Source organism: Mastigoproctus giganteus, chromosome 6, assembly GCF_048544385.1.
Source record: "Mastigoproctus giganteus isolate SK-2022 chromosome 6, ASM4854438v1, whole genome shotgun sequence".
Classification (NCBI taxonomy): Eukaryota; Metazoa; Arthropoda; class Arachnida; order Uropygi; family Thelyphonidae; genus Mastigoproctus; species Mastigoproctus giganteus.
In genome coordinates this window covers 140,745,423-140,772,074 of record NC_143580.1, presented here as the reverse complement: position 1 = coordinate 140,772,074, position 26,652 = coordinate 140,745,423, and the positions used below count along the sequence as shown (strand labels likewise).

General features: G+C 37.8%; 1 protein-coding gene across 1 annotated transcript in view; it reads right to left on the bottom strand.

The window, feature by feature from the left end:
* Positions 1 to 26,652, bottom strand: part of LOC150084621 (serine/threonine-protein phosphatase 2A 56 kDa regulatory subunit gamma isoform-like) — a 387,095-nt gene that overhangs the window by 63,583 nt on the left and 296,860 nt on the right. Inside the window, exon 14 of the mRNA XM_090376516.1 lies at positions 7,290 to 7,362. Coding sequence (XP_090232642.1) covers positions 7,290 to 7,362 — 73 coding nt within the window. The remainder of the gene's footprint in view (positions 1 to 7,289; positions 7,363 to 26,652) is intronic.

Here is a 26,652-nt window from a genome sequence, read left to right as displayed (position 1 = left end):
AATAATCATAACATCTAAGGTGAGAAGAAAAACAACAGGAACAAACTTTCTACCTTATGACAGACACAATGGGACATATCGCTGACCACGCAGGTTACTAGAAAGTTTTCTCCAGAGGTTACCTACCTAACGGATAAAGGCAGAAGATAATGGTTCTTCCTATCGATGCAGAAGTCATATCTCATCACTGGACACTGTCGCTAAACGATAAACTGTGCAAATTCGGACTTTTTCATACTAACTTCGGCTCTTGCGGACAACGTGAAAAGTGACAGCATGTGTTATTTGACTGTGACATTTATGAGGACTTGAGAAAAAAAATTGTGTTAGAGATTTTCATCCTGGATTGGAACATCATCTTGTGGAAAACAAAGAAATTCATTCCACCTTTCAGAACTTTGCTTCTCTTGTTTTCGAAAGATGCTGATCTATTGGACAAACACCAACTGCTGCCATCTGATTTGTTTTTACCTGGGCACTATTTGTGTTATATGCAGAATGTAAATATGTAACTGATGAACCATATACCAGCTTAGTTTCAGTTCTACTATTATGTTTTATGCTGAATGTAAATATGAGTGTTAACATATTATTATAAAAATAAAGATATTTATTTGAACTTCATTTTGCTTTGCTGTGTTAAAAATATGACAAGCCAAAATTTACTTTTTTTCATTTTTTTTGGTAGAAAATATCAATAAATTACAGCCATTAGAATGTCATAAACAAGAGACCAATAAAAAAAAAAAAAAAGTAGTATACCCTAATCAAAAATAAAAAAGAGAACGCAATCAGATTTTGGAAAGCATTATCTTTTCAGATAAAACCCAGTAAGAGGAAACAACCATTCTGTGGAACAAAACTTTCACATGCAACATTGCATATTGCAATTCAATAGCACAGCACAGGAATACACTGAACACAAACATTATTCATAATAACATTGTTTATTTATAAATTACTTGCATTTCATACACGTAATAATATAATATTGTTTACTAATAATTAATGATTACACTATTTTTTTCTAAAATTGATAAAGAAGATTTGGATTTCATTTATTATAACATTGCCAAGTAGTTAGCTTTGGACCTTTTAGTATTAGTATTAGTATCAGTAATGGCTGCATGGTGCAAGAAAGCCTATGGCTTATGCTGCATCAGCCACAAAAAGAAAAAAAAAAAAAAAAAAACGAACAAAACAATGATAAAAACAAAAAATAAATTAAATAAAATAAATAACTAAATAATAATAATTAATAAAAAAAAAAAAAAGGAAATTAAACCTATCATCCTATGCGCTTCCCTTACCCAAAAGTACTATCCAGATGACCTTTGGATTTCCCCAAACTGTCGGCCTCTACCACCCATGAAAGCAACTTATTCCAGTAATTTATAACTCGCTGGCTAAAATAAAAATTCCTGCAGTCCAATCTAAACATTTCCCCCCGTAACTTGAATTTATGTCCCCTAGTTCTAGCATCATTTATAATCTTGAAAATTTTGTCCTCATTCATTTTACTGATGCCTCTCAGAGCCTTAAACACCTCAATCAAATCTCCTCTAAGGTGTCTAGTTTCCAAACTCTGCAACCCACATATTTGAAGCCTTTCTTCATAAGGACGCCCTTTAGCCGATCTCACCAGGCGAGTTATCCTTCTTTGCACCCTTTCAAGAAGCTCGATGTCTTTCTTTAGGTACAGTCTCCATACTTGAACACAGTATTCCAAGTGTGGTCTAACATAAGCCTTATATAATGGGACTTGCAAAAGTTCGATAGATCATCGATAGGACACCATGGGCCTTCCTTGCAACCTGTTTACAATGCTCAGAGAATTTCATGTCTGACCGTATCGTAACACCCAAGTCCCTTTCCTCCAGTACTGGGTTTAGTTGAACTCCACCAAGTGAATAAGTTTTTTTTGGGATTACTGTTTCCTAGGTGTAATACCTTACACTTTGTTGGATTAAAGCACAGCTGCCATTTTGCTGACCATTCCTGAAGTCTATCTAGGTCTCTCTGAAGAAGCTCAGCTTGACAGTGATCATTAACTACTCTACCAATTTTAACATCATCTGCAAATTTAGACATCACGCCCTCTATCCCTTCATCAATGTCGTTTATGAAAATTAAAAACAACAGTGGTCCTAATACTGATCCTTGGGGAACCCCACTTCTTACATCAACCCAATCTGAGGAATAGCCATTTATCACAACCCTCTGCCTCCTGCCCTGAAGCCATCCTTCTATCCATCTAAGGATTTTCCCAGTGATTCCAACCTGTTCCATCTTATAAAGCAACCGCTCATGTGGGACTGAGTCAAAAGCTTTGCTGAAATCTAAATAAACAACGTCGAAATTATTCCCTAAATCCAGCTTGTGAGTGACCCTTTCGAAATGGCGAACCAGGTTTGTTAAACATAATTTTCCCTTTACAAAACCATTCTGAGTATCCTTGAGAATTTCGATTCGATCCAAATGATCCTGAATTCCACCCTTGATCATTTGCCTCCATGATTTTCCCTACTACTGAAGTCAGACTGACAGGTCGATAATTTCCAACTTCACTTTTAGAGCCACCCTTATGTATGGGAGATACATTTGCACTTTTCCAATCCAAGGGAATCTCCCCAGAGTCTAGTGATGCTCGCATAATTAGCGAGCATCACTAGACTTTGACAACCTCCTGGCCTGCTTCCCACAAAAAAAGCAAAAATACTTTTATTTTTCTCTCTCTCTAGGGTAAAAATGCAAAATATTGTTCCCTAAAACAATTACAGTAAAGCAATGTAGATTTCTCAAATGCGCACCAGACCAAAATCGGACTAATTAGTACTTCCGCATCCTAGGATGAACTGACTAATTAGAACTCCAGCATCTGTGATGAAACGTCATGCACACCGATATCGTTTGCTACAGCAATAATATAAAGAAATGAAGCAAAATATTGTAACAGAGCTATAATGCAAAATAATGTTAGAAAGTAAAAATGCAAAATATTGTTCTCTAAAACAATTGCAGTTTCGGCATCCTAGGATGAAGCTGACTTAGAGCTGCAATGCTGTTTTTTTTTTTTTTTTATTATTATTATTTATTTTCTTTATTTATTTTTTGTTTTTGTATGGGCGGCTCCTAGAACAAAAGTTCATCTCGGCCTCGTTGCTCTGTTCAGTTTTTACGCATTGTCAGGGTAAGGCCAGTGTGTGTCGTGAAAAAAAAAAAATCATCCCTCTTAGGAATATCCCATGTTGGATAAAGACAGATGAAAAGGAAGGCAAGAGAGAGAGAGAGAAAAAAATTTTTCATCCCGCACGGGAGAAAGTGACAGGAAAGAAAAACTGTTTGTGAGCTCATGTGTGTGTTCTGTATTGTGATGTTGTATTTGGGCATTCTGGCTACCTGGAAGCAGCGATCACCTGGACGACTGACTCCAGGTACTCGTCCCTAGCAGGAGGGCAAGATCTCCCCTACTAACTGCATGCCCTCCTCCCTGGGGAACTAGTAGTAGTAGTAGTGGCATGTGATGCAAGAAAGAAAGTGTATGAGCTTATGCAGCATCAGCCAAAAAAAAGTTTCCCAGGGAGGAAAGAAAAACTTGTATAAGATGAAGAGAGGGGAAAGAGAAAAGAGGGGAAGCACTATCCCGGCCCAGGGAAGCCCCAATCTAGGATGGATTGCTAGAACAACACAAGAAAAAAATAATAATAATAATAAAATAAAATAAATAAATAAAATAAATGAAAGTTAGCGCTCTGGACCTTTGACAATCTCTTGGCCTTCTCCCCACCAAAAGGGTATTTTTTATTTCTCTCTCTCTCTCTCCCTCTAGGGTTGGACTAGAAAGTGTGGACTCCCTCCCCTAAGGAGTTTTTTTCCCTGAAGTGAAAGAAGGGAATTGGAAATTTCATTAAAATGAACCCTGTTTTTCTTCATTCGGTGAACGGCTACTCTGTCAGCTTAAGAGAAGTGAAATTATATTTGCAGCTCAGAATAGAATTCAAACATTGAAACACATGACATTTTATGGTGAATTTTTCGGGCGTTGTGTGATAATGAAAATTCAATTTTTCTCTGGAAATTTTTTGATGGTATCAAATGCATATCAAGGAAATATTGAAGTATTCAATAACAATTACTTACAATTTCCCAATCCCTCACTACGAGTAACGGATTGTTCTCACAATCTGTTACTAGCTGTGCACTACGAGTAATGGATTGTTCTCACAATCTGTTACTAGCTGTGCACCCCCCTCCCCCCCGTTTGTACACCAGGTGAGATGCATGTGAAGTTCCTTCGATATCAGTTTTCGAAGTTTATAACGCAGCTATGAATAGAAATATTTTCTTAAAATTTCGTAAGAAGAGATCAAATATACATCCATGAAACTGCTGTTCCAATTTAGTCCTCTAGAAACAATTACAATAAAGCAAACTTTTTTTTTATGATATGCGCATTGTAGTGATCAGTTTTACGACAGTTTTTTTCTTTCCGTTTCCAGTATAGCTTCCAGTAGATGAATTTCCTTGATTTTTTTTTAGTAGATAATACATATTGAAGAAAGGAAATGCAATATTTTAGCTTTTCAAAACCAATTCGTTGCAATTCTTTCGTACAACAATTATGAAAAGCAATAAAGCTACTGTTGTGAGTGAGCCATACAAATTAGTGTTCACAAGTAATGATGCTCAACTGTTTGTTTTCCACGAAAGTTGTTTACAGTTTCATTTTCTCCTTGGTAATGCTAATTACGTAAGCTTGACCAGTCAATTATCTCTCTGCGTGCGTTGATTCGTTTTAGCCAGAGGCGCCGAGCTGACGCGCAAATTTTTGAACTAATGCTGTAACGCATTTTATTTTCAAAGCTTGGATCTTGTTTTGCCGATATCAAAATTTAATAAATTGAAATGTGATCGTACATTTTTGCTGTTTTAGAGTGAATTAATAGTTTTTGCTGAGCGCTGAAGGTAGGAAATCAAAGAATATACTTCTGTTTATGTATATTGAGAGTTTCAATTTTGTAAATTGAGTAGAAATTATGGAAATTATTAGTTTTCTTCGGGGGGGAGCAACTTTCGAGTTAGGGTTAAAAATTAGACAAAAACAGGGCGGACTTAGACCGGGTTAATAAAGAAAGTTAAAGTAAAGAGAACAAGAAAGATTAGAAATAGAGGAATATTGGTTTAAGTTGATTCTATGAGTGATCTATGTGAATTGCAGAATAACAAGAGATTGGAAGAGTCTGGTTTTAAATTCGAAGTTCCAAAGAAACCTGGTTTAAAGATAATAGTATATGATGTGAATAAGGATATACAGAAGGAACAGTTTATGCAAGAACTTTGGGATAGAAATTTGTTTGATCATGGATATAGTTTGGAAAGGGTTAAAAAGGAAGCAATTCTGAAATCTATTTCTTCAAGTAAAGAAGGAAGTAATTGGATTTCAGAAGTGCTCAAGAAGTTGAGAGATATATTAACAAATAAAGGAAGGGTCTACTGGCAATAGATGCCAGTGGACCTCATTTCGGGTGAAGGATTTTGTCCTCAATCGAAAATGTTTTAAATGTTTATCTTATGGCCATGTAGTTTATCAGTGTAAGGGGAAGACCACGTGTGGACATTATGGAGAAGAGGGACATGTTTTTAAAGATTGTAAAAAGAAAAATGAAAGTGCTATATGTATTAATTGTAAGAAAAAAAATAGGGATTTCTGCCATTCAAGTAGAAGCAAGGAATGCAGTGAATATAAGAAGTAATATCACCTATGCGTGTCAATCTTATCTGATGCAATCTGTAAGTAATATTGCCATATACTTACGTTATTTGGACGACAATTACAATTTTAAGGGATGATGCACTTTCTTTGAACACGAGTGTGTGTGTGTGTGTGTGTGTGTGTGTGTGTGTGTGTGTGTGTGTGTGTGTGTGTGTGTGTGCGCGCGCGCATGCATATATATATATATATACAGGGTGTTTCAGTTAAACGTTTCAGAACTTCTAAGAGGGGTAGGGTACATCCTGACAACTCGAAATCATATAGCAATGTGGGGTCGGAAATGCTTTCCTGAAGCGGTGTTGTACACAGAAGCACCATAAAGAAAAGAGACCGTAAGTGAGAAATCGTTTTAATAATACATGAAAAGAAGCAAAAGGTACATAGATTAAAGTAAGTGTTCGAAGTTTCTTCAACCTCGTATTGCTTTCGCACAGTGGTACCTTGGAAAATGTGCTACAAATCCCCTTTTTCCTGCTGAAGTGTTGTTTTCCGATGAGGCATCCTTCACAAGGGAAGGAATTTTCAACACGCATAACGACCATATCTGGGCGGTCGAGAACCCGCATGCAATACGACGTCGTGCAGCACAGATTCGATTTTCGGTCAATGCATGGGCCGGTATTATGGGAGATCACCTCATCGGACCTTACCTGTTACCGTGTCGTCTAACCGGACCTATCTACTTGATCTTTCTGCAGCAAGTATTGCCACAACTTTTGAGAGATGAATAGATTTCTGCATCGACGCAACAGACAATGTGGTTCCAACACGATGGAGCCCCTGCCCATTATAGCGGAGATGTTCGTAACTACCTGGATGTCACATTTGGTCAACAGTGGATCGGACGTGGTGGTCCCGTGCATTGGCCTGCTCGGTCACCCGACCTATCATGTCTTGATTTTTATTTCTGGGGTCATATGAAATCGCTAGTTTATGACACCCCTGTTGACAATGCTGATGAGCTGGTTGCAAGAATCGCAGTAGCTGCCGAAGAAATTCGAAATTCGCCTGGAGTATTCCAGAATGTTCGGATGTCCATGCGTCGGAGATGTGAGGCGTGCATTGTAGCCCGTGGAAGAAACTTCGAACACTTACTTTAATCCATGTACCTTTTGCTTCTTTTCATGTATTATTAAAACGATTTCTCACTTACGGTCTCTTTTCTTTTTATGGTGCTTCTGTGTACAACACCGCTTCAGGAAAGCATTTCCGACCCCACATTGCTATATGATTTTGAGTTGTCAGGATGTACCCTACACCTCTTAGAAGTTCTGAAACGTTTAACTGAAACACCCTGTATACGTATGAAGTTATGTAAAAGAATATAAATAGAAAAAGAAAGTGGCACTTTGAACTAATGAGTATAGTTTTCACCCCTAATACTTTTGCTAAATTCTCCAATTTATCTAGTTGGTATTATAATTAACTAATATATATATATATATATATATATATATATAGAGAGAGAGAGAGAGAGAGAGAGAGAGAGAAGCTACAATAAACAATTTTTATATACCTGTGGGTTTTTCACAGCTAAAGTTTCAACCTTGGTCCAAGCCTCATCCCTATCCTTCACTTTTTGCTTTTCACTACAAGAAAAAAGAGAAATAGATAGAAGGAAAAAAATTCAGTGTATACTCCAATGCAAAAAATCACACAGACAGGCATATGAAATATATATATATATAATAACTATAAGAAAATAAATAAATATATATATGTGTAGAAGAATAAGAGAAATTTACTTCAATATGATATGTAGAACACTTCCGTATCATACTCTCAGAAATTAAAATGAATATAACATTAATACAAAATGATTATAGCAAAAAATAAATTGAAAACAATTAAAAAATCAACTGAACACAATTTTTGAATTTTTTAAAAATTCAAAAAAGTTTAATGTAAATTTTGAAAAACAATTTAAAAAATATACATATATAACTATAAGAAAATAAATAATTATATATATATATATATATATATATATATATATATAGAGAGAGAGAGAGAGAGAGAGAGAGAGAGAGAGAGAGAGAGAGAGAGAGAGAGTGAAGCTATATATAATCTATTATGAAATAAGGGAAAGATAGTAAAAGGAAGAGTGGAAAATGTATATCATATCAGATCCCATTAAAATTGCAAAAATTTGAGCTCTTGAGCTAGTGAGGCTATTATAATTGATGGCCATTTCAAAATTAAAAGTAGACATATAAAAAATTCTGGATACACAAAGATAACCCTATATACTGAGTAATCACTGAATTATGACCCTACCTAATACTTTGTAGGTCCTCCTTTTGCCTTCAGTACAGCAGCTATCCAACGTGGCATTAATTCAACAAGACATCAGAAGTGTTTGGGAAGTATGGCCAACCGAGATGTGTGTATTGCGGTCAGGTATGGAGGTAATTGGTGTATCCAGATGCCTGATATACTTTTCCATAGTGTCCTCCAAGTGCTCTATGCGATTGATATCAGGGGAGTTCGGAGGACGATCGATATGCTGGAAGTCAGAACTGTGTTCCTCAAACCATTCCTGCACAACAAGTGCCCAATGGCTCAGCGCATTGTCATCTTGGAAGACACCATCGCCATTTGGGAAAGTGTAATGTAGCAGGGTGTACACAGTCAGCAAGCAGTTGACAATAGCGGAGACCACTGATATGTTGTTCCACATGCACCAAGCGGCCAAGTTCCTGCCATGTACCAGTCCTGGTACATGCCCCCCATCATACAACCGCCTCCACCAGCCTGCACTTTTGATACCATGCATGATGGATCAAGATGTTATGTTGTTGATGCCAAATCCGTACACAACCATCCACGGTGTGGAGTAAATAACGTGACTCATCCAACCAGCACACCTTCTTCCAGTCTTCTAACGTCCAACTTGCATGCTCTTTGCACCAGGCGAGTCTTTTACGCCAATGAACCCTGGTTAGGAGAGGATGGCGTAGGGGTCTTCTGCCAGTATTGCCCATACGTGCAATGCATGGTCATTCCAGATATTGTTCTGGGTTGGCCCTGTTGTATTGGGTAGTCAACTCTTAAACAGCTCTGCACCTGTTCGCCTGTACGAGTTGTCAGACCCGGCAATCACTTCTAACATCAACCTTTTGCTGACCTTTGCAGTTTTGCTGTCAGGTCATTGTTTGATCATTTTGATGCCAGTCCTGGTACACTTTAACTATGGTGGCTCTTGAACACCTCACCAGTTCAACCATTTGGGAAATCAAGGCATCAGCTCATTGAGCACTCACAATCTGTCCTTTTCAAAGTCCGATAAATCCTTCCTTTTACCCATCATGCTTGGAATTTTATTACCTACTGAACCACTGACACTTTATCTATGCTACGTAGGTCGACTAACTCTGCACTCTCATACCTCACGTGGTCAACGGGTTGCATTCAGTTTTCATAGAGGTGGTCATAATTGAGTGATCACTCAGTGTATTTTCAACAGCATGGTGCCATGTGCATTTATCTAACTAAAACATTTTAGGTAAATACCGGTTTTCAGAATGCATAAGAAATGCATTTAATACTATGTTATGCTACTATTTTGACCATGTTTCAAGAACGGTTAAAAAAAAGCTGAAATAGGAAAGGAGCCACTCAGGACTACTATAGCCTAATACTTTTGTAGCCAATTTTTTATTGATGCATCAGCTATAGCGCACCAAAACCAAACTGAAAAAAAAAAACATAAAATAAAAGAAAAAAAAGGTCAAAGGTTGCAGTAAGTGTGTGAGTCAACAGCAGTAGACTGTAGCATTATTTTCCGTTGGTCTTCAAGGTTACATCAAGGTCAGATCAGTGTTGAAGACAAGCAATGCTCAAACAGACTGAGATATCTACAGACAACACATTAGCAGTAATTTTTACCACCATTTTGGTGGAAGATGAAATAGCCAACAAATCTGGAATACCAAAATCATCAGCTCAATTAAAATTAAATGAATTTTAACTGAGGTGTTACAAAAATGAAGTCATTGCCCAGTGAGTCCCACAATGAGCAACAAATAAAGAAATTGCAATGCAGCTACTTGCACATTACCAACAAAAAGATGGAAGAGTTTTTGAAACACACAGTTGCCATTGATGAGTCAAGGACACACAACTTTGAAGCTTGACACTTGACTAGAATCAAAATCAGCTCAAAACCACTCCTCTTTATGTTTCCAGCATAATCCATTTTAATTCCAGCATAAAGGGGAAACAAAGTCATCATTGCCTACAATCGTGATGGCTTTATTGTAGCTGATTATGTGCCAATTGGAAGACCAGTAACTGGCAACTACGATGCAATCTTCTTCAGAAATTATGCCCAAAAATTCCTCAACAGCAGCCACAGATGGAGGCTGATGTGTTTGTACTCCATGACAATGTAAGGCCTCATATCACAGTCTGTACAGCTTGTTTTCCCCAATTACAGGTGAGAAGCACTATAATATTATTCTTCTCCCCCCCAAAGTCTTCATATGAGTCCCTGTGATTTTGTTCTATTCCCCAGGATCAAAGAACTATTGCATGGACAATGTTTTTTTTTTTTTTTTTTTTTTTTTATAATGGGGTTTTTCTGGCCCAAGAGCAACCAAGGCCAAACTGTGTCTGTCATAGTAATTATGTAAATGAAATCATTTTCCCTTGTCATGTGTTAGAAATGTTTAACATAAATGAATCTGCTTCAGAAAACTAAACAAGTCAGACAGATTTGCTTCATTACTAAGAATATAATTCACTGTAATGAATTATGAGCAGCTTGATTGTGGGAGAGTCACAGAGGATGTGTTTCACTGTTAGTAGATAAGGGTTCCACTGTTTCATTCTGGGCTAGTTTGTTGGACTCTTTCCCTAATATAGCAGGCAAAGCAGTTCATATACTTTTACCATTTGTGACAATGTACTTATGTGAAAATCAGTTTGCCAAATACCGTGACAGAAAATCAAAAAAGAGAAAAGAAACAGATTTGACACTAGAGCAGAATTTTATGTAAATAATGAACTTTGACACCTAAGTTCAGCAAAATCGCTGAAAATCTCCAATAGCAGGTTTCTCTTTAGATTCACTGTATATGTCTCTTTTTTATTTTTTTTATTTGGAGTCTTAATAATACTTTTTCTTTTTTTTTAGTTTAAAATTTTAAAAGCACCAATTATTTTTTGGTTCCACTATAATACAGTACACACATACAGAAAACAAATTAAAACACACACACACACACACACACACACACACACACACACACACACACACACACACACACACACACACACACACACACACACACACACACACCTTTCTTAGCATTCTATATCTACGATAATCTTAGGACCTTGCTGAACTTCTGGGGGGTATACCTCAGCCAAAAGGGTTGAGAACTACTGTATTGAGATATATATATATATATATATATATATAAAGAGGGGTTTTACGAAGATAAAAAAAATAAAGTTATATTAACAAATTATAAAAGTAAAAATTTAAATCTGTGTGTATAAATTAATCGAGTGTAGAAAATTAAAACATCAAGACATTGTCTCTGTCGTGTAAAATCTGGCTTGCTGTAAACAGTTCAGCCGCATTATTAAAAACAGGAAAACATACAAGTTGTGAATCTGTAAACACATTAACAAATGGTAAAAATAGCTTAGCATTTCTCACATTATAGATGAGTCATCTGCCCTCAGCAGATGTGTCAGATGACTGTGACAGAAATGTGTCAAATGACTATATGGAGCCAACCAAGAACAACTTTCTTCGCACCCTCTCTAGACTGGACAGCCATTGCTTGATTACAGGCTTAATCTGATGTATTTTATTTGTGGCTTGTCTGTTCCAGGAATCTTGCCATTGGGAATATGATTTTGTGTGTATTATTTGAGTGTAGTCTGAATGGGAACTGACAGGCTGATTATCCAGGGCAGTGGCTGATTTGGCAGCAATATCAGCTAATTCGTTTCCCTTGATCCCAACATGGCTTGGGATCTAGCAGAAGCAGATGTCAAATCTGATTTAACGAGAGGAAAAAGCATCTGCCAAATCCAGGATATGACTGGATGATGGTTATACCCCATGAATAATAAAGCCTGTAACATGTTTGACAAATTAGACATATCATATATCTATGGTAATTGCTATCATTAATTGTGATCAAAGGCTATTTCTATTGTATGTTAACTCTGCAGTATATATGCTAGTTTCTTGAGGAATCTTGTTGGATACTATTTTGTGTGGGAGGACAACAGGTGTTGTCCTCTCTCATATAATTCTGACTTTGAGCCAACTGTGTAGGAAGTCAGAATACTGCACTTGATGTCATGCAAAGAGTTGCTGGTAGACAGGTGATGACATGATAGCCTTGCCCCCCCCCCCCCATCTTGAGAGAGAAAGGTCACAGGATGGAAGATGGGCATGCCAAGGTGGAAGGAGTTGCCTTAGTGATTGGGCAACATTGTCTATTTTAATGTTTAGTTTATTTAGCAGCCCTTAGATTAGAATACTAAAGGTTGGCAGTTCATCAGGTTTAATATAGATTTTCTTTGAATCATGATTCAAAAATTGATACCTGCATGGGGGTTGTCAGCCCAGGGGTTTTAATTTAAAACCATACTGAAGGACATCAGATTACATCCAGGACACAGAGATGGTTCATTTTCTTCAATGTAAAGGTTTTAAACAGCAGATGTGAAAAATGCTCCAGTGACAATCCAGATAATCTAGTGGTGAACTAGATCTAACTATAGAAGCAGGTTATATCTAGCAGATAGCATAAACCTGAGAAATATAATCACGTTTAGAATGGACAAGAGCTTGAACGAGATGAAGAAGAGCACAGCAATCTGCACTCTATGTCAAAAATAAGTCCTAGGAATTTAACTTCTACCACTGCTAGGGCACTGCTTTGCCCAAACCTTAATTATGGGTCAGGATGAAGATTACATTTGTGATAAAATGTGTACACAGTCTTCTGTGACAAAAATCTAAACACATTAGTGAATGACCAAGATGAAAGGTGATCAATTTCTTTTTGCAGTTGCCTTTTAATGGTGCTCATATTGCATGAATGACTAAAATCATTAACGTAGAGAGCATTGTTTGCCAGTGTGGAAGTTGTTCTGTGATCGAATTTATTTTAATGGAAAACAGTGACACTTAGAATGGATCTTTGTGGAACTTCTTCCTCTTGGCAAGATACTCGAGAGAGTGTGGATCCTAAACAAACTTGAAATCAGCAATTACAAAGAAAGTTTTTAAAAAAAATAAGAAAGTTACCCATAAGGCCAAAATTATGGAGATCATGCAATATGCCAAATCTCCAAGCTGTGTCATAGAAAACCACTATTAAATGCTCAGATTTAATAAAAGCATCATGAATATACATTTCAAAATCTGATTAAATGATCCAAAGAGGATCTCTATTTCTTTAGAAGCTATAATTCAGCTTGGAAAGCAGACCATTTGTTTCCTTATATCATATATTATTATTATTAGCCACATGGTGCAAGGAAGCCTGAGGCTTATGCTGCACCAGCAAAAAAAAAAAAAAATTTATGAATTACAGAGAGAGAGAGAGAGAGAGAGAGAGAGAGAGAGAGAGAGAGAGAGAGAGAGACCCTGGGGTTATAAGGCAAGCTTTAACCATTCTTTCCAGGACCTTATATACACAACTAGTCAGAGCAATGGGATGATAGTTACTTGGATTTCTAGGATCCCTTCCTGGTTTTGGGAAGGCAAGAACAATTGCCTTTCTCCAGGAATCCACATATTCTTTGCCAAAAAAGATTCTATTAAATAAAGCAGAAGTGATTCTCAGATTGTGTTGAAAGATGATTTATCATTTCCTAGTAGATGTCATCTGCCCTCGCAACACTTGCTCATAGGAGAATGAATGCTACATTTAACTGTTCTTGTGTGAACAGCTTCAAAGGGCTTGAGTCCTTTTGAAGAGAAGTTAGTAAGCATTTCTCATGTTTTCTTTTAGGGCCCAGAACTCTGGAGAGAATGATTCTATTGCAAAGATTTTTGAAAATGTTTCTGAATCTGATCCCAGACTACTTTTAAGCTATAGAGGAGGTAAAATGGATCTAAGATTCCCTTTAGCTCTGACATTGGATTTAGCATGTTTTAATTATTATTGCTGCTGCTGCTGCTGCATGGACAATACCTTCTGAAGTGTATATAACTGCATCACTGATGAAATCCGAAGTGACTCTTTTGATGTCAAACTGGGACAGATGTCCAAAGGCATTCCAGTCAGCATTATCAAACTTTAATTAAGATATACTTTATGGTTTACATGCCTTTTTTCAGACAAAAGAGATGTCCATGTGAAAAAAAGAGAAGGGAGAGGGAGGGAAGGAGGGGGGGAGAGAGAGAGAGATCAATGGCAATAAACATACAGGAGGCATATGGTATAGGGTGTTTGTTCCCGTGTTTAAGAGAGTTTGTTCCCACATTTAAATGGGTTATGTTGTTCGTGTTAAGTGACTGACCACTTAGGCCAGATAGCAGCAGAAACATCCTCATCTAGTTACAACCAGAACCATGCCAGGGATCTACTTATCTAGCATTCCTATATATATATATATATATATATATACACACACACACACACACACAGTTTGGATAAAATGAGTAAAAGTGATATACAGTAAACCCCCGCTATTCGCGGTCGCTGATTTAATATAAAATGAAACCTAAAAAAATGTAAATTTTAAAGCTGTGAACATTTTCCGCCATAAAAAAACATGGGCGTGGCTAAAATCATCTTTCCCGGTCAAAACAGCGCTCAGTGGGTGGGGGAGAGGGGTGACAAAATAACGAGCATGGATGTTTCTCGCTAATCCTTGTTCAGTATGTGCTATGAGCTTCTCGTGGAAGGTTTCGCTGTTTGCTTTTAATTTATATGCTTATAAATTGAATAAATTTATAAATTGATATGCTTACAAAAGTGATAAATCTACCGCTTTGCAGTGTAAAACAGACTTTTTCGAGTGTGTTAACGGAAGAAAGTGACTTTAATGTGGATAAGTTCTTTCTAACCCGTACAAAAATATGGCTACGAATAACAAGGGAAATGTGAAAAGATCAAAGGTGATGACATTAGCGTTAAATTGTGTTATTAGACAAAATTTCTAATGGTGAAAGTGTCTACTCAGTGGCAAAACATTATAAAATCAATGAGTCAACGGTACGATCAATTAAGAAATCGGAAGAAAAAATCCGCCTTAGTGTTCGTGAAAACGTGCTAACTGCTTCAAAAATTTGCTCTGTAACTCGTGATGTTAAATTAGAAAAAATGGAAAAGGCTTTAAATCTGCGGATAGAAGACCGAACTCAAAATAAAATTCCGTTAAGTTCACTCATCATTCGTGAAAATGCAAAACTTCTTTATAAACACTTTAGCAAAACTGGTGATAGCACTGGGAGGATAAGTTTTTTTGCTAGCAAAGGCACTTGTTTGAAAGATCTGTTTGAAATTTCTAATAAACATTACATTTAATATTAAATTGTTTCTTATTTTCATTTTGGTGCCATATGCTTGCATTTCACTATGTACTGTCTAACAGTCATATTATGAAGGTACATATAATACATACATACATAGACAAAATTTTAGACTAGTTTTTCTTATATATTTCATACTTTGGAATGGAACCCCTTTATTACTATGGGAGCCATAACTCAGTAAATGCGACATTTCTCAGGAACATAACCCCCGCGAATAGCGGGGGTTTACTGTATATTATTATTAGTTATAGGGTGCAAGGAAGTCTGAGGCTTATGCTGCACCAGCAAAAAAAAAAAAAAAAAAAAAATCTGAATTACTCAGAGAGAGAGAGAGAGAGAGAGAGAGAGAGAGAGAGAGAGAGAGAGAGAGAGAGAGAGAGAGAGAGAGAGAGAGAGAGAGAGTGTCAGTCAAAAATAGAAGGGAATCATCACCAAGAAAGAGAAGAATAATGATATCCAGCTCCATATGTGAGCCCCTGGGGTTTATGAAGATAATAGGCTAATTATGTTAAAAAGAGTTATATGGCAGATGTACTTAAGCGCACTAAGCAACAGCAAAGTATACAAAAGAATATACTTAAGGATGAAGTAATAAAGTGAAAGAGAAAAAAATAATAATAAAATAAGTCAGAAAAAGCTAATAGTGAGTTATAAAAAAACTAGTTTTGGCACCTTGTATTCTTAACAATTCCATCTTTTTGCTTTTTACTGACCTTAATGATTTTACATAAACTATCTTCCATAAAATATTTAACCGTAACTAAGCAGTTATTTTTAACCCATATATACAATCCTCTGGGTAAATATCTACCCAGATCAAATTTCAATTCATAAATTCTATAATTTTTACACTAATTACAGAGCTGAAACAAGAATTATTTTATTGAATTTTCTCACTTAAAATTTCAGAAGTTTCTACTGAATTTCACGTAATTGACAAAAAGGTGATATCAAGTGAGCATATTTTTAGGCCTTTTTCAGTTATTTTTTTTACTCCCACCCTAACTCCTTGCACCGATATAACGCGATACTCTATTCGTTTTCTTCTATTAGAGAGTGAGCGAGCAAGTGCTGTTATTTGCAAAAGCAGAACGTCTACTGTGAGACTGCTTTCCGCCAACGCATCAGAGCTCTAAGTCGGTACTGCTTTATGGAGAAGACAAAGGAAAAAAGGGAAAAAAATGCACACAACTGTTTGTTGAAACAACGAAAGAATTCGCAACATTTGTTTTTGAAAAAGAAAAAAGAACGTATTCCTTTCTTCAATGTGTTTTGTATCTACTAACACAAAATCAAGGAAATTCATCTATTTTGATAGCTACATTATAAGGTAGAAACTTCGAAAACTGGTACACAAAAGAATAAAAAAACATCCGCTATGAATAATGGATGGTTTCTTGATGTGTGTTCTTCACAAAACTGCAATATTTTCTAACAATACAAAGCTAACGGGCTGTTAAAAAAGAAAAAAATATTTCAATACATTTAACCTCCCAGGGGCTCACATCTGGTGAGTATAAGCTTGGCATACCCAGGGTCCTGAGCTGGATATCATCATTCTTCTCTTTCTTGGTGATTCCCTTCTACTTTTGACACTCTCTCTCTCTCTCTCTCTCTCTCTTAGGGTAACTCGGGATTTTTTTTTTTTTTTTTTGGCTGGTGCAGCATAAGCGTCAGGCTTCCTTGCACCATATAATTAATAATAATAATAATAATTGTGTCAACCACCAGTATGGGAGCCGACCGGGCTAGCCGGGTGGGTAAAGTGCCTGCCTGGCAACCCAAAGGTCACGGGTTCGATTCCCGCCTCGGGCCTGGATCAAAGTACTGCAAAAACCTTGGGAGGTGCATTATGGTCACAGAAGCCTATGCGCCAACAACTACCAAAAAAAAAAAAAAAAAAAACACCAGTATGGTGCCAAAGACCCTACATAACAGCCTAACAGCAATAGGTCTCCCAGCAAACACCTACAAGGAACTCCAGAAAGTTGCAATCCTGAACACCTGTAGGATAGTCAGAGAGTTCCTCAACCAACAGTAACACCATACATAACAACAACCACTCTGTGTATTTGGTAGCAATACCTGTCACGAGTTGGGACTCTCAATCAGGGAGAAATAATATAAGAGCAATAATAATAATATTTTCTTGGTGTGCCATGAGAACACTTCAGGCAATGCAGCAGAGTTTCAAGGGAGAAATTCTTTTTCAGTGCACAAGACGCCGAAAAAATTCACCATGCAGTGTGTATCTGTTACAAAGTCTGCATTTCTGTTCTGAGCTGCAATGAAAAGATATACCCTATTGAAATTTTTTTTAACCCTAACAGGCTAACCGGACTAAAATCAGACTTATCAGAACTTCGGTATCCTAAGATGAAGCTCAATTATTACAGCTTCAGCATCTGTGATGAAACTTCCTGCACACCGACATTGTTGGTTACACAATTACGTAAAACAACAAAGCAAAACATTGTAACAGAGCTATAATATAAAGTATTATTAGAAAATAAAAATGCATGCGCATTGTGTATCAGTTTTACGCCAGTGTTTTTTTTTTTTTTTTTTCTGCTTTCAGTGTGGCTTCCAATAGATGGATTCCTTGATTTTGTGTTAGTAGATACAATACATATTGAAGAAAGGAAATATGATATTTTTGTTTTTCAAAAACAACTCGTTACAGTTCTTTCCGTTAGTTTCTTATGCCACGAAACAGTTGCATACTTTTTTTTTTTTCTCTCTCTCTCTGTCGGCTACATCAGTCACCTTGGTAACTGTGATGGACTTAGCTTCAAAGTCAATTATGGCTCTGTGTAAGTTGATCTGTTCTAGCCAGCGGCGCCACAATCACGCGGGAAATTCAAATATATCGAGTGACGCATTATATAATCAAAGGGATTGGCCGCTTGTTTTTTGCAGGCTTAATTTTAAAAATGTATATATGATCGTACATTTTTGCTGAACTTTAAAGGTAGGAAATCAAAGAAAAAAATTCTGTTTATGTATATTGAGAGTTTCAATTTTTTAGATTGAGTAGAAATTTCAGAAATAATTAGTTTCTATCATGAGGCCAACTTTCAAATTACACTTAAAAGTAGGCTTAAAAAAGGGTTAATCCATTCAGAAAACATCAATCTGCCAATAAGCAGTTATTAGCAAACAACCTTTGTTCTGATTCTTAATATATTCCATGGCACTTTGATAGGAAGGCCACTGCATACTGATGAAGTTCGCTTCATGGCTAGGCAGTTCACACAAGTTTATTTCCTTGTGTGTTTCCATGAGAGCATACTATCAGATTTGGATAACAGTACTCCATAATGTGCCCACAACAAAGATGCCTGCAGCACATTGTTATCAAGTAGTATTTCCTGAAATTAACACTCCTACATCCTAGAATAATATACTGGTGTGCAGAACTTAAGGACCAACACTATTTCTAAATGTTACAACCACAAAATCTTTACTTAAGGTACACTTTACTGATGAGAGTAGATTCAGTCTTAACAGTGATTCTGGAAGTCAACTAATCTGGCAAGAGGTTGGCACACAGTATCACCCCGCAAACATCACTGAAAGGGATCGATATGGCAGTTGAGGTGTTCTTGTCCGGGGAGGCATTATCTTGAACAGACATACACAACTTCAGATACTGGAAGGCAGTACTATAACCAGTGCACACTACCGTACTGAGGAAATTCTTCCCCATGTGTGTCTGTTCTGAGGTGCCATTGGCCCCGAGTTCGTGTTTATGGATGATAATGCCACACCCCATCACACTGCAGCTGTTGATATGCTTTTGGAAAGTGAGGACATTGTTCGTATGGATTGGCCTGCCCATTTCCCCCAGTCTACATCCCATTTAACACGTATGGGATGCTCTGGGGGGGGGGACACCTAGCGGCATGTCCACACCCACCAGAAAATGTTCACCAGCTGAAGATGGTGCTGACTGAGGAATGGATGATGTTACCACAAGAACTTATCAACAACATTGTTCTAAGTATGGACAGGCAGTACAAAGCCTGCATCAACATTAGGGGTGGCCATATCTCCTACTGAGGACCACCTCTTCCCTTTGTTCCATCTTTGGCAGTGATGCATCTGTATCATGACAGCCAGTGCTACGTTGCTATTTTTGAATAAAGTCCCTCTGTACCGTTTTCTTTCCATTGTTGTGTTGGTGTTGTTTCCTTCATCATTTCTGTACCTCACGAGGTTCCTTTGGTATGCTTTTCCCATATCCAGGCCATTCCTATGAGAAGCTACAGGTGAAAACCTGACTGGTCCTTAAATTTTGCACACCAGTGTACAATCACAAAGTTCAATCTTGCAATCAAATTCTGTACACAAAGAGCTTTCAATGAATCTGCTTATTTTACACCCTGATCCACATCAAAATAAACAATTTCAGGTGATGGATGAAAGGGCCTACCAACAAAAATTCCCAAATCTGTTAAAAGTAAATCTGATTCAAGTAAACCAACATCGCTAATAATGTGAACTTTTTACTGTAACTGTGTTATTCTTACATCCTTTGATGGTTCTTACATTCTTTCCTTATCAATTCACACATCAAGCAGAAGGGGGGGGGTTACTTTGGTGTAGCATGAGCACTGGAAACACTAATATAAAAATAGGAGTTTGCTACAGGCCAAATAACTGTTAGATATAATGTACAACTATGTAAGCAGGTGTACTAAGTGTATGACAGGAATGCCTTTTGATGTGGGACTAACTTTATGGGCACTGAACAGAACTTGTGTATTGGTCACTCACATAGTAGAAGAAATTTTCTGGATTCATTGGATGCCTGTTTTCTACAGCAGCATGCTAGCTGGAAAGGAACAGAAAGCAATATTCTTTAAATGATTATCACCAGTGACTCACATATATAAGAATATCCAAAGAAAGGAACCACTAGATGACAGTGATCATAATACACTGATGGTAGGATATAATGAAAGATACAACTACTCTCAAGGGTAAGGGGAAGGGATTTTGCTTTTGTAAAGGCTACTACAGGGTATTAGACAGTTTTGAATTCCTTTCAGGACCAACTGATGATGATGCCAATAACAAATTATAAATGGAGAACATTCAGAAAGTAACCATAGAAGCTACTAGGTTTTTATACCAAAAAAGAGATACTGTTCAAGTTGAAACTTAAATGGAGGTCAGATGAACTAACGAGAATAGCAGAAGGAAAAAAAAAAATGTGTGGGATAATTATAAATTAGAAGCAGGCATGGAATCCTACAGAAAACAAAATAGTCTGCAATCAACTCACTAAGGGAGTTAAGGCACCGTGAGATTATGAGAAATCCCCTCAAGGAATGCAAAGAAAAGTGGCAAAAAATGCTTTGTTCATGTTAACACTAGAGGGAAAGGCAAGAAGAACATTGGCCCACTAGATATCTATGGCTTAACTGTTGATGATCCTAGTTCAGGTTGATGACAAACTGAATAGGTATTATGCATCTACATTTGTGCATGAAGTTGTTATGGATGGGAACACCAGGAGTGTTTGAAATTACAACCGCAAGCTAATTTTGTTATAACTTTGAAAAAAGAGAAATAATAGTAATAGTGGCATGTGATGCAAGAAAGCAAGCGTATGAGCTTATCTAGCTTCAGCCAAAATTGGAAAAAAAAAAAAAAAAAAAAAAAAAAACACACACAACCATTCCATCTAAATGTTTGTCCAGTTCCTCCTTAAATTTATTTACCCTATCAACTTCCACAGTGAGGGATGGAAGTTTGTTCAAGCAATTAACCACTCGCTGGCTAAAGGCAATTTTTCTGCACATCCATTCTATAGCTGTCTTTCCTCAATTTGAACTTATGCCCCCTTAGGTTTGTAATTTGAACAAGTGGAAGAATCCCATCAGAATTCAGCGTGCTCAACCCATTCAAGGCCTTATACACCTCAATCAGATCACCGCGCAGGTGCCTAGTCTACAGCCACTGCAATTTGCAGAACTTAAGCTTCTCGTAAGAGGATCCCATCATTCCCCTCACCAATCTTGTTGCCCTTCTCTGTACATGCTCAAGCAAATCTACATCTTTCCTAAAATGAGGCCTACAGACCTGTACACAGGACTCAAGGCGTGGCCTGACCATTGCCTTGTAGAGAGGGAACAATTATCTCCTTTTCTCTGCTAGCAAAATTCCTGTATATCATTGACAAAACCCTATGACCTGCTCTGGTAGCCTGTCTGCATTGCTCAGAAAACTTCATATCTGACTGCACAATTATTCCCAGTGTAGTACCACACAGTTGGTATATTCCTCTGGGGTTACTTCTACCCATATGCAGCACTTTGCATTTGTCAATGTTAAACTTCAGTTGCCACTTTTCAGCCCATCTGCCCAAATTTTCTAGATCCTGTTGCAGTAGCACACTACCATCACTGTCATTAACAACCCTGCCAATCTTTGTATCATCTGCAAACTTCGACACTAAGCCTAATATACCTTCATCAATATCATTGATAAATATACAAAACAACAGTGGGCTCAACACCGAACCCTGTGGGACTCCACTAATAACATTAGTCCACGAAGAGCAGCACCCACTGATTACCACCCTCTGTCTTCTCCCACTCAACCATCCTTTTATCCATTGTAGCAACTTACCCTTAATACCATTCTGCTCCAATTTGTACAGCAGTCTTCCATGCACAACAGTGTCAAAAGCTTTCCTGAAATCCAAGTATATGATATCAAAATTATTTTTTGCATCCAGTTCCTTTGTAACCACATCATAACATCCAATCAAATTTGTCAGACAAGACTTTCCCTTAACAAAAGTTACTGATACTAAAAGTAAATAAGGTAACAGGGGGCTGATGGGATTTATCCAATTAAAATAAACAAATCATTAAATAAATAAATAATCAAACCCTACCATAATTAAAAGGCATCCTTAGATTGTAGGGAGATTCCTAGATTGGAGTTGTGTAAATGTGTCTGCTATTCACAAAGGAGAATCAAAGCAATTAGATTATAAACATTATTAGATATTAGCAATTAAAAAACCTGTAAGCCTGATATCTATTCCAAGGAAAATAATGGAGTCAATGTGGTTAAAGAACTAATGCAAGACCACCTTACCATAAATGGAATTGTACAAAAAATCTCAGCATGGCTTTGTTAATGGGGGGGGGGGGAGAGAATCCTGTCTGAGCAATCTGTAGTAGTGACTATGATGAAATAAAAAAACTGAATGCAAATAATAATTTTGACCCCATATATTATATATTTAGATATCAATAAAGCCTTTTACACTTTCACATAAAATACTGTACAAACTGGAGAAGCATAGCATTAAGGAAACGTTACTCTATGGATACGGGGATGGCTGAGTGGCAGAGGATAACTGGGCACTGCTGTTCTTGGACTAATGTAATATTAGTGGAGTTCCTCAAGGTTAAATGTTGGGCCCATTTCTGATTTCAATATCTATCAACAGTATTAGTAAAAGAAAAAGAAAAAACTTTCCAACATTTGGTGACAATACAAAGGTTAGTAGTAGTAGTGGCACATGATGCAAGAAAGCAAGTGTAGGAGCTTATGCAGCATCAGCCAAAAAAAAAAATCACACCATTCCCTCCAAATGCCTGTCCAGTTCCTCCTTAAATTTATTTAACCTATCAACTTCCACAACGACAGATGGAAGTTTGTTACAGCAATTAACCACCCGCTGGCTAAAGGCAAATTTCCGCACATCTATTCTACATCTGTCCTTTCTTAATATGAACTTATGTCCCCATAGGTTGGTAATCTGAACAAATGGAAGGATCCCATCAGAATTCAGCGTGCTCAACCCATTCAAGGCCTTATAGACCTCAATCAGATCACCGCGCAGGTGCCTAGTCTCCAGCCACTGCAATTTGCAGAACTTAAGCCTCTCTTGGTAAGAGAATCCCTTCATTCCCCTCACCAATCGTGTTGCTCTTCTCTGTACACGCTCAAGCAAATCTACATCCTTCCTAAAATGAGGCCTCCAGACCTGTACGCAGTACTCAAGGCGTGGCCTGACCATTGCCTTATACAGAGGGACAATCACCTCCTTTTCCCTGCTAGCAAAATTCCTATATATCATTGACAAAACCCCATGACCCGCCCTAGCAGCCTGTCTGCACTGCTCAGAAAACTTGATATCTGACTGCACAATTACTCCCAGGTCTTTTTCATTTTCTACCACCTTAAGTGTAGTACCACACAGTTGGTACGTTTCTCTGGGGTTCCTTCTACCCATATGCAGTACTTTGCATTTGTCAAGGTCGAACTTCAGTTGCCACTTCTTAGCCCATCTGCCCAAATTATCTAGATTCTGTTGCAGTAGCACACTGCCATTACTGTCATTAACAACCCTGCCAACCTTTGTGTCATCTGCAAACTTCGACATTAAGCCTGATATACCTTCATCAATATCATTGATAAATACACAAAACAACAGTGGACCCAACACCGAACCCTGTGGGACTCCACTAATAACATTAGTCCACGAAGAGCAGCACCCACTGATTACCACCCTCTGTCTTCTCCCACTTAACCATCCTTTTATCCATTGTAGCAACTTACCCTTAATACCATTCTGCTCCAATTTGTACAGTAGTCTTTCATGAGCAACAGTGTCAAAAGCTTTCCTGAAATCCAAGTATATGATATCAAAATTATTTTTTGCATCCAGTTCCTTTGTGACCACATCATAATAACCAATCAAATTTGTCAGACAAGACTTTCCCTTAACAAACCCATGCTGTGTTTGAATTATTGCTGCAGTCTTGTCTAGATGATCCTGCAATGCATCTTTAACCAGCGACTCCATTATTTTACCCGGAACAGAAGTTAAACTAACTGGTCTGTAATTACTCGTGTCACCCTCGATCCACCTTTGTGAATTGGGGACACATTTGCACATCTCCAGTCCGTGGGAACCTCCCCTGAGTCCAAGGATGCTCTCATAATTATGGCTAAGGGTTTGCTTAGTTGCTTTGCCGCCTCCTTTAAAATAACTGGATAGATCCCATCCACCCCAGGTGCCTTTCTTGTGTTTAACTTCAACAATTTCTCCTCCACTTTGCTCTCAGTTATTACAAAATCATTAAGCACACTGCTACAATTTGATAACCTTCTTCCATTTTCAAATTGTAATAATTCCTCACGTGTGAATGTAGATGCAAAATACTCATTCAGTTTGTTTGTTATCTGAGCAGGATCATCAACAGTCGAACCATCGATGTCAAGTGGACCAATCATATTCATCCCCTTCCTTTTAGAGTTTATATAAGTAAAGAAATCCTTGCTGTTTTTCTTAGCATCTTTTGCCAAAGATTTCTCGTAATCCGCCTTCGCCTGCCGAACCTCCTTTGTGACCTGATTACAGACTAGCTTATATCTGCCACAGGCTTCTGCGTCACCTGATAATTTATATATATCCCATGCATTTTTATTCTCTGTCACGAGTCTCATTAGTTCATTTGATAACCATTTAGGCCTAAACCTTGAACGATATTTCTTAATCGGTATATAAAGTCTAGTAGCTTCCACGATTAATTCTTTGAATGCTTCCCACTTAGAATTTACTGTTTGTAACATCGTCAGTTGATCCCACTGTACAGAACTTAAAAACTGTCTGAGACCACTGTACTCCCCTTTACGGAAGCAAAAACCCTTTCCTTTACCCCTGACGGTAGTTACCTCTTTGAGTAAATCCCACTTCAGCACACTGTGATCACTGCCACCTAGTGGTTCCTTTATCTGCAAATTCTTAATACACGAATGATCACTGCTGATAACCAGATCAAGAGTGTTACTTTCTCTGGTTGCCTCTCGAACATGCTGCTGCAGAAAACAATCATCCAATAAATCCACAAAAGTCTGACTAGTGTGTGTGAGTGACCAACCCACAAGTTCCAGTCAATATCTGGGAAGTTAAAATCCCCCATTATAAGACATTCAGATTTACTGGCCCACTCTATTTCTCTGTACAATTGTTCATTGTACTCATTCAAGTCATTAGGCCTATAACACACTCCTACTCTTATTTTTCCTTTTGCAGTGCTTATCTCACACCAAACTGACTCAACAGAGCACTGTTCATCTATATTAACTGGGTGCACTTCCTTTGATTTTATGTTTTTCTTAATTAACAGCATAACACCCCCTCCCTTTCTGTCCTGTCTATCCTTTCTGTACACATTGTACTCCCCAAATTCCAGTTCTGCATTCCTTATATCTTTGTGACACCACGTCTCTGCTATCCCAACAATATCCGCCTTTGATGTCTTGACCAACACTTCAAATTCATCAAATTTATTTACTATACTTCTAGCATTGGTATACATGCAAGCATACATGCTCCTATGCCTATTCCTTGTTACCCTAACACATCCCATATACCCAACTATTCCACGATGACTGCCATCCGTCCCTGAAACCCCCAACACCCCTCGCTCCAGGTCGCTTCTTATTCTAATAGAAGTTGTGCAAGAATCACCTTCACCTCTCCCTGCGGTTACTGTTAAACTATTAGTCTTTGTATCCCCCCAAACTAGCAGTTTTCCGACCCACCTAACACTGCCTCGATAGCATCAGCAAATATTCTTGCACCCTTTCTATTTAAGTGTATCCCATCCCTGTAGAAGCAATCTCTCTTGTTAACAAGTACAGTCCAGGCTGAAAAAAATTCTACCCCTTGAGCCTTGCACAATCTTTCCAGGGCCGAATTGATCGACAAGGCTCTCATTATGTACTCCCTCCTATCGTGTCTAGGCAGAATTGCAGACACTTTCAAATTCAACCCTATTTCACGGCTTTTTTTCAACAGTGACCTGTACTTGTTGAGTAATTCCGCCGGTCTCCTACTCTTAATATCATTAGTGCCAACATGTACAACTATATCACCTTTTGTGCCCTTAAAAGATGATATCCGCTCTACAACGTCATGAACCTTTGCCCCTGGCAGACATACCCTGGTCCTGTTCCACCTATCTTTTTTACAAAGCATGTTCCCCGTTTCCCTGACAATAGAGTCACCTATAACAACTAGTTCCTTTGGGACCAGCGCATTCTGCCTTAGGGGTTGCCGCTGTGTTGCGTGATGACCAAGTGCAAGCTCTGGTGTTGATGTGGGCAGCTGAGAGCCTGATGGGCCCCTCAATTTAGATCTTTCGAGGGCATCCACCCTGTCCTTCAAACTCTCATATAGGCCCATAACAACGCTGAGTTGTCGCCTGATTTCCTTACACTCCTTACATCGCGCACACACAAAGACATCCCCCATGGCAATATCATGTTCCGTTCCAGAGAGTTCGGCAAACATTTCACAAGTTGCACATTTTTTTAGGCTGTG